Source organism: Drosophila navojoa, chromosome 2, assembly GCF_054131105.1.
Source record: "Drosophila navojoa isolate 15081-1374.11 chromosome 2, UAZ_NAV_1.0, whole genome shotgun sequence".
Classification (NCBI taxonomy): Eukaryota; Metazoa; Arthropoda; class Insecta; order Diptera; family Drosophilidae; genus Drosophila; species Drosophila navojoa.
The window spans coordinates 23498846-23511447 of NC_142890.1; the positions used below are offsets into that span (position 1 = coordinate 23498846).

At 46.8% G+C, this 12602-nt stretch overlaps 1 protein-coding gene across 1 annotated transcript in view; it reads right to left on the reverse strand.

The window, feature by feature from the left end:
* Positions 1–1001: 1001 nt before the first annotated feature.
* Positions 1002–12602, reverse strand: part of cv-c (RhoGTPase activating protein) — a 43691-nt gene continuing 32090 nt past the window's right edge. Inside the window, 7 exon segments of the mRNA XM_089256141.1 lie at positions 1002–2204; positions 2293–2472; positions 2547–2819; positions 2880–3366; positions 3426–5067; positions 5127–5278; positions 8952–9023. Coding sequence (XP_089112267.1) covers positions 2090–2204; positions 2293–2472; positions 2547–2819; positions 2880–3366; positions 3426–5067; positions 5127–5278; positions 8952–9023 — 2921 coding nt within the window. The 3' untranslated portion in view covers positions 1002–2089.

Genomic DNA, 12602 nt, shown 5'->3' on the forward strand with positions numbered 1-12602 from the left:
AAATTAATTAATTAATGCAATCAATACGTGCGACATTTGCATTTGCAATTACAATTATGGTTTCGCATTGCTTGGCTGCCAGTTAAATGCAACAATTTCTTGCGCTCTAAATATAGTTACACACACACGCATGCATATGTATGTATGTGTATATGCAACTCTACAGCTGGCGGAGGTCGTTTGCCAGTTTAGATTTGGACACACACACACACACACACACACAGAGTGTATGCATATACCACCTAAACAGGAGCCCTGGCGAACATAATTTTTTAATGGACTTTTAATGTTAGTCGCCTGCATTTCACTCTGTGTGTGCGTGTGTGTGTGTGTGTGTGTGTCTGTGTCTCGCGTGTGCTTTTGGGGTCAACTTGGTTGCTTGGGCACAATTAGCGGCTGCTTGTACTTAACATATGTCAGCCGCATAGGTGGGTTTTCCGCAGACAAAACACTAAGAATCAGTTGGCAATCGGGCTGAAAAGTTGACCAATTGAAGTTAGAAGATTAGTGTCATTGACTTGTCGAAATAAAGCCTAAACTAAGTGGGGATATTGACAAAAATCAAATAAAACATGAATTATTTAATACTGTTTGTCAGGTGACATAATTAATTAATTAATATGAAACAATTAATTTTTTAAATTCTATTTTGGCAAAATTAACTAGATTTAGATTTAAATTTTAATTTTGGTTATTTTTATTTAAGTTTTATGAGCACAAGTAAATTAAATGTCCATGGAATTCCTAGAACATGAAATTCCTGCTGGAGCTCGTGAGCCTGTTACACTGCTTGCCTGACAAACTGCTTGCTTGCACACTACTAACAAACTCACGATACGATGATTCAAGTCTACTCTACTGCTTGCCACATTTACTCACAGTGCTACTGCACGATAGATGCCGCCAGCTGTGCATAAAAATATAAACAGCTATAGAATAAAATTTTTAATATTAAAATATAAATTACCCAAACAATTCACAAAAAATATAAATTCCATATCTTTCACATTTCATAGTAAGTTTATTGTATTTCACGGATGTAATTTTATTTGATTATGTATACATAATACTTATTTATATGCTTCGCTTTCTACACACCATTCCTTGACATTGGTTGGTTAGGTTTTATTTGTCGCTGCTACCTGTAGTGGTTGATAACTTGTATCCATCGTACTCATTTACATTATCGTAGCATATAGATAGATATACATAGATATACATCAATAAAACTATGTCGCCAAAATGGGCATTTACAATATATATTGATCAAGGATCATACATACATCAATATAATATATGAAGAGCTTAAATTTAGCAATAACTCCGATACTACATCATATAGAAATTTATCATTGCCACACACCCACACATATCGAGGTGTTGTGAAATATTATAATATAACCAATTCAAACGAATTTCATTTCCCGCCTGAAACCAAAGCAATGCAATTTTTCAACAACTTGGTCGACGATTTTGTTGAGTGTATTGGGTTAGTAATTTAACTTAAAATTAGAGAATTTGACTAGCTGAATTTGCTTTACACATTAAAAGGTTGCGCTTTCTGATTCCTAGAGGGGTTTTATCCATATTTAACGGTTTACATATTGCGAAGACTACAAACTAATTAACATTAAAGATATTTTGGTGCCATAAACATAATTTGAAGCTTTTTGTTTTCAGAAATCGTAAAAGTACATTTGTGATATTTATGTGTTGAGTATTTTGGATGTTAGATTTCGTTTCGTAAAGTATAAGTAAATATATAGTAAAGTAAAGTAAGCATAAGTTAAGACCACATATAAATATAATACAGTAAATTATAGCTAAACAAAAAACGTATTGAAGTTTTTGCAATATAGTTTTGGAATTATCATATCTAGTTAAGTATTTACAAAATATATATTGTAGTAAAATATATATGGTTACTCGTATAATATATATATTCCTTTACTTCCTTTGCTTTGAGTAGTACATCTTAAGCTCGTCTGGTCTAGGTCGTAGAATAGGTCTGCTCGTTGGGATTACCGAAATGCTAGCGGGATTTTTGTGTGTATTTTGATATAACAAGTGGCACGTGGCATTGTGCTCATTAGACCTTGCTCTCGGGTCCATCTGCTACGTGCTTGAAGGCTAGACGTATGCGGGACAAGTAGTGCGAACAGATGTGTCCATAGTTCTTGTTATACCACTCCGGAGTTTTGCCCCTGAAAGTCGGCAATGATTCAGAGTTAATTTCATTCCAAAAATATTTACATATAGAGAGAGAGAATGAGAGAGAGAGGGAGCACTTACTTGACATCCACGCGCGCCAAATGCATGACTCGGGAACGTCCGCTGCCGCAGGGTTCGATAAGGTAGCGCGAGGCCAGGACGACTCCACGCACCGCACAGAACAGCGGCTTGGCCTTGGCATGGTCGATCGAGGTCTCCACAATAACACAGGCGCCGCGCGGCAAATCCGTTTGCCAGGAACTGAGGGAAGTGAAGTAAAGGCGATTTAAGCAACTCATCTACAAGGCCGAGCTTCAGCCCACCTCGCAACTTACCGCAGCACGCAGAAGTCAGTGGTCAACTGGCCATCCAGGGCGTATTGATAGATTTCGGTGCGATCATCCAGTTTCTTGACCGTTTGGCATTGCAAGAGATTCGGATCCCAGGAGGCGCGCTGCTTGATTATGTACTCCAGCACCTCTCGCGGCGGTCCCTCAATCTCTGTCGAGCAGCGCCACAGACGCAGCGGGTGCCCGTCGCCCACCTTCTTGTACGCAATGTCCACGTTGCTGTCGTTGAGCGAGTTTATTGTGATCCAGCTACGTGTTCTGGTTGGGTTGGGAGACAGTGAGATTAATTGGCTTGGGGTGATAGCAATTCAGACTTACTTTTCACGCCCCTCCTTGATGGTGGCGCTGGTGCACTCGTACAGATAGCCGCGCCAGTTGTGGAACTGCATGCCCTCGCCCAGGGCCTCCAGCGGCACCGGCTTCGACTCCTCCATGTAGCCAAAGTTGCACTTGGCCAGCTTCTCCTTGGCGGCAGTATAGATCGGCTTGTAGTGCTCGATCATGAAGGACAGGCACTCGTGCGAGGCCTTCGCCTCGGCCAGCTCCTTCATGTCCGGCATTCCGGAGCCCTTGCCCTTGCGCCGCGGCGACGCCGACACCGATGCGGAGCCCGTGGAGATGGACGAGTGGAAAATGGACTGAGCCAGGCACACGCCAAGGTTGTTGCTGGTCATCTGATTCTGCGCCGAGTTGGCAGCCACAATGGTCAGGAACTCGAGCAGCACGTAAAGTATCTCACGGTTCTCGTCCGGCAGCAGCAGCACGGCGCATTGCACTGCATCCAGACGCACTTCAGCAGGCAAATCTGAAGAGAATCAAAGTCAGTAAATGTTCATAAAGTAAATTCCATTGATTTTCACTTACGTTGAAAGATGGCCACAAAGGTCTCGGACATTTTGGTGGTCAGCAGCGACTCGGGCAGCTCGCGGAAATACTGCTTCAGCATGTCGGCCACATCGTAGGCCTGCTGGAGGTCGAACACGTCCATGCACTCTGCCGTGGAGTCGGTGAGCTCGATCTGCTCGCGCAGCTTCATGATTCGCGACTTGCCGCCGCTCTTGCGGAACAGTCCCACCTGGTCGAGGGCATTGAGCTGCAGCCAGCGGAAAGCGGCGCGCACAGCCATGGGCAAGGCCTGGCCGCTGCGCTGCAGTATTAGGAGCAGTGGGACGCCAAACACCTTCTTGTCCTTGTAGTCGGGCATTTTGATCTTCTTGATGAACTTGGGCAGCTCCCAGTTCCAGCCGGAGCGATGGGAGGGGCAATAGCGTTCCATGTAGCCCGTCAGGGTGACCAGCGCCAATTTGCGAATGATTTGCAGCTGGCCAGCTGACATGGCAGCAAAGGGAATGCCGGCATCCTCCTGCTGGGCATGAGGCTCGATCTTCTGGGAGAAGCATTTGCGGAAGATCATGTTGGGGCGCTCTTCCATTTGGAAGCTGTGCCAGCGCACCACTGGCTGCCGCTTCGAGCTGCCGGTGTGCTCCTCCTCGTTCTTTGGCTCCTTGCGGGACGTGCTGCGCGAGCGGAATGAGGACGAGCGGAAGCCGTCCCGTTTCTTGGCATCTTTGCCCAGGTTAAGCGAGCCGCCACGCGTCAGCTTCTTGATCTTCACCTCAGTGGTGTTTGAATTGGCATCCTTGATGAGCAGCTTCCGGCCCTGGTGGCACTCGGAGTCCGAGTGCGCACCAATGTCATCCACCTTGCCGGATCGCTGCAAGAACCGGCGTGCCTTCGAGGGTTTCCGCAGAGACAGCGACAGCTTGCCGCCAGTCGACGACTCCTGGCTGTCGCTGTAGTAGGAGGAGGAGTCGTCCGACTTACCCTCCTTTAGCTGGGTCATGGGGCTGGAGAAGAAGTGCAGCGGACTCGTGCGCATCGAGCGCGGCGTGGTCGGCGTTCGCTTGGGGCTGGATCGGTTCGGACTCAAGAAGTTGTCGCTGTGACTGGGCACCTTCAGCTCGTTGCCGAAGAACGGCACCTTGGGGAATGTGTGCATGGGACTTAGCGCGGATGGCGAGGGGGGCGTGGAGTAGACGGCGTCGGGCTTGCGCAGGCTGCTGCGCTGACCCAACTGTGCCAGATCCAGCACCTGTGGCCCACTGATTACCACATTCTCGCGATTCTGGCGCTTGCGACGGCGCGACTTTATCGACTCCACTCGCCGCAGGAAGGCCTTGGCTCCGTCCTTGAAGCGCTCACTGCCCGTGCGACGCAGCCGCGTGGTCCCATCTGAGCTGTCATGCAGCGAGCCATCGTTGGCGTCACCCTTGCTGCAGCCAGGAATCACGAGCGTGATGCCAGCGCCGCCCAGGTCGTAGCTGTCGTCCTCGAAGCGATCGGGACTCGACTCCTTGGATGAGCTCTCCGTTTTCTCCAGGTCCAGCAGTCCCGGCGGCGGCAGCTCCAGACCCATCTCACCTATGCGCGACCAGCGTCGAATGTGTGGTTGGAATGTCCAGTTCTCGCTCAGAGCAAAGTTCTCATCATCGGATTCTTCCTTTTGCTGCGAATGCACCCAGAGGTTAGGCTAGTCCCGATTGGGATGCAGCTCGTGCAACTCACCTGTGGCGTTTGGGGCTTGTGCGTCTGATCCAGTCGCATATTGGCGCAACGATTTAGGACACAGAGCCGCCTGTAGAGCGACTGCAGCTGATCGTTCTCAAGATTTGTGTGATCTTTGGCTACATTGTTCAGCTCGATCGGGAACTGATGATCTGCAAATATGGAAAAGATTTCGTTTGTATACGCTTGGTGGCCAGAGCTATGATGCGGCTGCTGCGTCTGCACACAACGAAGGCGCATGAAATTCTAATTGAAAACCAGAAAGATCGAATCGCCAGTAGCGCCTACAGTCGCAACGGCTAGGCGCCTATTAAATGCTCCAAACACACACACACACACACACAGATGTCTGCTAGAGCCATTGCCTCGGTGTCGCAGTGCGAAATTTTCACAGAGTTTTTCCACATATTTGCGTGGCCAATTTGCACGTAGGAAATCAAGTTCCCAGACGACAACAACGACGACGACGACGACGAGCCAGCGTCCGACCACATAAAACAGATACGCCAGACGTTTACACATGTCGCCTCGCACTGTTACAGATACAAACGCAGATACATTTACAGCTACGGGCAGGCAGGCTAGCTAGCCAACTAGCTGCCTGGCTGACTGCTTGGCTGGCTGGCTGGCAGGCATTGATGCCGTGAGATACGAACTGTTGCAGTTCCGTAGGATGTACGCCTGGAAAAGCTGGCGCGACTTGACTCACTTGCCGCTTTTGTTTGTACGAATACAAATATTGTTAGCATTACAATACAATAATCGTGCCTCTCTCTTGGAAAAGCCATTCTCGGTTTGTTGAACTTTTGACGAGCCCGTTCCCCTGAACGCCTCTACCTCTGCCTCTACCACTACCTCTGACTCTGACTTCTTCTACCACTGCCTCTGCCTCTTCCTCTGCCTCTACCCCTATCTCTATCTCCGCCTCTACCTCTGCCTCTGCCTCTACCTATATGAATGCCCTATCCCTGAAAGCTTTTCATAGATTTGTTTACTCAGGCCGACGCTTTCGGTGCATTTGCTTTAGGGTTATTTATAATTTAATTGAAATGTTTTACTAAATGCTGTGTTTAGTTTCTAATCGTGTGCACTTCGATGCTAATGAAATAAACAGAATTGCGCGCCTGCCAGCGCATTGGAGACCCAATTTGGAGAGTGTGCCACTTAGTTCAATAAAATGTGGTGGCATCACCCAGCGGGCGGTGCCACGCCACACACACACACACACACCGCAGAGCTGAACAGCCGTGCAGGAACAGCAGCATCATCTCATTATCAATAGCAACGGGCACCGTGCGCACCGTGCGTTGACGTCATAGAGAAATTCTTGTGAAACTAATTTGAGTTTTTCGACAGTTTACAGCAGTTTACAGGGCAATGCGGCCGCCCGGTACCGCTCCGTCCCAGTATTCAGTTTATTGGGCCAATGATATGATTAATTCTTCGGCACTATGGAAAAGCGAATCTCGTTTGTTTGTATTAGACAGCAGCAGCAGCAGCTGCTGCAGCCGCAGCAGAGGATGACGCAGCCTGCAGAAATATCCAGCTCTTTTCATTTGTGCGCTCATAAATTTGTATCTATGGCAAATTGGGGGATATTTTGATATTAATAAGAATGGATATGGAACTTGTGCAGCCGTCTCAGCCGTAAATTATAATAAACTGTTGGCTCTCTTCAGGAAGTCAGTTGTTGTGGGCTTAAAGCCGTTCATTGTTCATTCGAGCCTTAATCGAACATCAGTCGCTCTTAAACACACCCATATGTGGAGATGTGGACATGGACCTGCCCTGGCCCAGGTCGCACCCTCGAATTACCTCTGCCACTTTTCAGTGAGTAATGTGCGTGTGGAATGAGAGCTTGAAGCGAGCACAAAAGAAACAGGAATTACGTGAAGTCTTCGTGCCCTCAGTCCCATTTCTTTCGGGGTTCTCTGCTTTCGTCCACCTTAAGCAAATTAACAGTCGCTTACAACTGCTACACCTCCTTTCAGCAAATGACAGAGCCGTAAAGACTGGAACTGCGTCACAACACCTACGGCATGGCAATCTGTAGTAAGTCTGTCCCGAATCCTGGCGAGCATTTCAAGGTATTTGAGGCGATCTTCGCGCATGCGCCGCTGCCTTGTTTACACAAAACTCATTAAAATACGCATTTATCATTTGTGTGTGTGGCTGGGCCGTTCTGTTATGGGCTGGGCTGGGCCGCGCACCACTGTGGTGTGGTGCAATTTAAATGCGCGCACAAATTATTTGGCCGGGCTGCGCTGCAGGCTCTGACCGTGGCTCAGACTCTGGCTCTGGCCCTGGCGAATTTATGCAACCAAATGGGCATATTTCAAGGTCGGCGACAGCCACAAATACATGAAAATATGCATATATATAAATATATGTACATATGTATGTATGTGATCATATATATGATTATCGTGTGTAGTAAAGCAGATCGTGCTGTGCCATCGAAGCGCCTGGAGATATGCCCAAAAGAGTGTGTTCTCCATTTCAGATTCACTTTTTTTTTTTGTTATTTCTTATTTTTGCTGCCTTTTGCTTGGCTTGGCTTGGCTCATAATTCAACTGAAGTCGGCGAACTTTTCGGCCAGCTCCAAAGAAACGCGTTGTATTTTATTCTTGTGATTCGCGGCGCTTTATTTATTTGAATTTGGAGATTTGGCGGCGTCATCAATCTGCGCGGCCTTCAGGCGTTAAATGCAAAGCGACGGCGCGCAAGAAGCTCGGCGACAAATGCGTAGCAGGCCGAGGAGGACGCCGGCCGATTACGATTAAGAGACCCAAATAAATATGCAGCCTGGGCTTGGGTTCAATGAACCCGTACTAACATTTTGGCTAGTGGCTGCGCAAGGGCTCTGCCCTCTGCCTAAAAAATACAAAAATGAAAAAGAAAAAAAAACCGAAACCATTTTAATTTCGGTCTTGAAATCTCTTCTGACTCTCATATATAGTTTGTTGTTGTTGTCTTCGCATACAAAGGTGGTCTTTAAAAATTCTTGCGCAACGTGTCCTTTAGCCTTTTATTATATTTTATCTGCGCTCCGGTGCCTGATGAGTTTTTGCTGGCTGCGCCAGTTACCTGTGCCGTGCTTTATATTACTTTTTTGGTTTACTTTTTGTTGTATTCTTTTTTTTTCGTTGTGTGTTGAATTCTTTCGTGCCACGATCGCTCAAAGCTGGGGCGTTTTTAGCTTTCGTTTTCGCTCGAGCGGCGATCGCTCCTAATTGTTGTCGCGCCGCGTCGTGCTGGCCATATCGGATTCACTTGGCGGCTGGCTATCGTATCATGGCACCGCATGCCAATGCCCTGGTGTTGGCATCTTCTCTAACATGCTGTGCAGTTCATTGGCCAGCGGCGAACAATGAGCGCGGCGCGTGATCCAGCACTAGGGCTGCGTGTTCTTCTGTGTGCCCGCTGTGGCGCAACAGAAAAGTTGCCACGTCATAAAAGAGCAGAGCTGCTCGAACTGGGTCTATTTGATGGCTATTTATTATTTTTAGTGGCAGGCGAAAGTGAAAGTCCGCTTCATGAAATTAATAAACGCCACTTGGGAAGCGTAAAATACTCAGCGAGCAGAAAACAAAAATAAAAGCCAAGGAAACGCAGCTAAATGGCAAAGCAACTATTCGAGTCACTGCTGATGACGTCGTCGACAACGTCATTGTTGGCGTCAAGCGAAACCATCAATTACTCCGCTGCCAGGGCGCACTGAGCGCTGAGTACGGCCCACGTGGCCACGTCCACGGGGCAGGCATGTTGAACATGACAAGGCACCGTCTTGAGCAGCAGACGGAAGTGCGTGCCTTCGTACTTACCTTCGTACATCTGGGCATATTGCGGAAAACCTGCTGCCCGCAGCCATTTACATGCTTCCACGGCTTCAATTTCTGCAAAGAGCAAGAGAGAGAGACAGAGTTAGTGAGTGAGTGCGAGAAGGGTTACAACTATTATGCATACGCCGCGTGGCCTACAAATAATGCTAATTGTAATTAAATTGCTGTGCGAATTCTTGCGGCTGACAAACCTAAACGCGTTTCGCCCGAAACCAATTAAGGCGCGAAATGCGCTTTTACTTAAGTGAGTCTCGCACTGCGAGAGGTGCGTTGCGTATCTGTGTGTGTGTGTGTGACCACTTGATGGATTATGCTGTAAGCTGTCCAAATCATGTCGACTGCAAAAACCTCGCTTTAAATTGTGTTTCGCCTTGGCATTGCTTAGCTGAATGCCGTCGACTTGATATGAAAGTAAAAGTAATGCAGAATTCTTCGAGTATTTCAGGTAGACAAGAAATAATGTTCGGCAAGAGATACCTTGCCGTAGGCACAATATTTATTTGCGTCATAATATGCTCAAGTCAGAGCTAAATCAGTGTTTGCTCCGACCACAGCTCAGAAATAGGCAACGATTTCTTTTGTAGGCAATGAATACATGAATCGCATTTCAGCCCGTCTGCCGCTCTAAGGAGCTCAACGTTGGTACTCGCAGCCAATTGAGTTAAGCCAAAAAAGGCAGCCAGCTATGTATATCTGTGTCTATAAGCTGCCACAAGGGCTGCTATTTTAAATGCTAATCTGTTTGGTGTTTCACATTGCTCGCTGGCTCTCGAAACGAACCCACTTTGGGACACCCCGAGAAGGCAGCGGAGTGCTGAGTGCTGAGCGCGGGTGTAGCAGTGGGTGCTCTAGAGCGGATTGCAAGGATACTATTGATTTTTAATCAACTTTGTGGAACAAGCGACAACATGAAACACTTTCCGGCAGCTTACTGCCAGGCCAACGGGATGCTTTCTGGGGGAGAATTATTATTGAATTTTGCAAGCGATTAACTTGCACGCCCGCCGCCGAAAGGGGTTGTCGCAAGGTGGCCAGCTGCCAGTCAGCCAGGCATACGAGCGACCGACAGGCCGAGCAGGATGGCAGGCTGCCTGTCACCTGCTTGCTTCCTGTGTCAAAGTGTCTCCGGGCTTATGATTTTGTTTAAAAATAGCCATGCATTCGAAATTAATTTAGGTTAACCAGAGTTGCGCTTAAGGTCTGACTGTCGTATCGCTAGCCAAGCCGACTAGCTCCAAAGGTAAACAGCCATTGTCTGTGTATGTGTGTGTGTGTGTGTGTGTGTGTGGACACGTCGAACGTCACAACTGCGCCCATAATTACATAGAGTGGTGCAGCCAGAACCAAAAATAGCCCAGAGACAGCTTATTAATTATCCGTGCGTATGCGAAAATAAAAACAGCACCTGACAACAACAACAACAACAACTCTTCAGTGAAGAACAACGGCAGCAACAACTCCAACGGCATGTCAGACCTCAACAACAATGCGAAACGCCACTTGAGCATTATTAAAATTGCGCATACGCCGCGTTGTCGCGGCTGAGCCACGCACTCATCTAAAAGCCATTTAAAGTGTTCGCATTATTGTTGTGGACTGGCGCTTGTCGGGGAGGTTTATTGCGCCCGAGTCAATATTTGTAGCTGTTCCTGTTGTTCGCCCACTGGCCGCACAGTGTCGTCCGCCCACAAGCTGGCTGGGGCGGAGTCGACTACAGAATATACGGGTCCTTTGTTGTCCTTAACATTCGGCTCGTTCGACTCATTTTCGTCGTTCAGTCGGTCATGTTAAAACATTTTAAAGCCAGCCACGCGCAAATTCATGGAACTTGGGCTTACCCTGGATAATTGTTATCCTCTTTCTGTGTGGGTGTGGGTGTGTGTGTGTGTGTGTGGGTTTGTGAGTCTAAGGATGACAGCTTGAGGCGGCGTAAAAGGATGATGATTTAAGTGCCCGGCGATTACATACGTCGAAAAACAAAGCCGCTCATGATTGTCTAATTAAAAACGCAATTAAATTGAAATGACCCCTAAGATAAATCGATAACGATTATATATAAAAGGAATTTAGAGGTTGCTTAGTGTAGACAGAACTGCGAGAGCTAATCTTCCACTAATTTACTGAGCTAAATGTTATACAACAAGTCTCATTTGCCAAGCTCGCATTAACGTATTATTTCCTCATATTTCCCGCTTATATTTGCAGATTAGAATTATGCATTTCTTGATGTCTTAAAGTCATCTTAGCTAACAATAAAATTTATAATTCATTTAAGCCTCTTAATCGTATTTCAAAGCAAGTTTGTAATGAATGTGAGCGCAGTGAGTGAATGCTTAACACAATTTCTGCTTCAAGGATATGCTGATACGTGGCTTGTTGTTAGCTGAAGGCTGAAGGCTGAAGGCCTCCTGCTGAGTGTGCGTCGACTGTGTGCGTGTGTGTGTGTGTGTGTGTGAGTGTGTTGCTGACATGCTTTGTCTTTACGCGTGCTCCAGAAAGAGTGAAGTGAACCAACAATACGATATACAAGGCAGACATTCGCATGCACACACATATTCATCGCATGCAAATGACACACACTTCCGATTATGGCCAGGAACTTACATAAAGTGCTCCCAGCTCAGGCAAAAACTTGCTTCGCTTTGGCATTTTTCAGTGGCTCAATCGAGCTGCGATCGAAATGGGCCGTTGGCTGTGCCACGTGACACGAGGCACGCAGCATGCGGCGTATGTGTATGTGTAACAAACTGCCTCTCTGCACAGCTCGCCCTTTATTCATTTAATGCCACATCTGTGCAAAAGTTCAAAACGGAAAATAAAAAGTTTGGCTAACCCTATTAAATTTACTTTCAGCTGAGCTAAAAGCTTTTGCGCTATGCCGGCCTGACCTTTCATATAAACGGCTATTTATTGCTAAATTAATTCGAACACTAATTGTAATTGAATTTAGATAAACGTCGCCAGCGGCAGCTCGCAGCATATTATTATAGCTGGCGATGCGAACATTATTCAGCAAATATTTTTCGCTAAATGCTCGCCGCGTGGAGCGTTTAAGCCTAATTGAATTGCCCCAGGAGCAGCAGGCAGCAATTTATGCAATTATGCTCAAATCAGTCAGTGAGTTTTCAATACAAGTGCAAGCGCATCCATTAGATATTATGGCAATTGGACTTCCTCGAAATGCAAAATGTTCAATTATCGGTTGCATTCGCTTTGATGTAGGTGTTTGCCATTAATTAATTGCCTTGCATTGGCCAAGCACGACACACAGATGCGCACACCCACACATGCACACGGAGACATCTAATAAGTCTTTGTCTAAGATGTTAGCCAAACACTCAAATGCCATTTGCAACATAAATTTTATTCAAAAGTGACAGCAAATGACGCATGCAGCACAATGTTGTTGTTGTTGTTGTTGTTGCCTTGCCTTGCACTCGGATTAGCCACTAGAGCAGAAAGCTTTGCAATTTTTAATTAATTACGGAATTCATGGCAAATAATAAAACAAAAGACCAGAAATAAAATCAGAGGAGAGCTGAACACTTCCTCGAAGAACACTCGAGTTCCTTAAAGGCACCGAGAATAGCATTTAGCCTTCTAAATATACACAGACAGCTGACTATGGAGCGC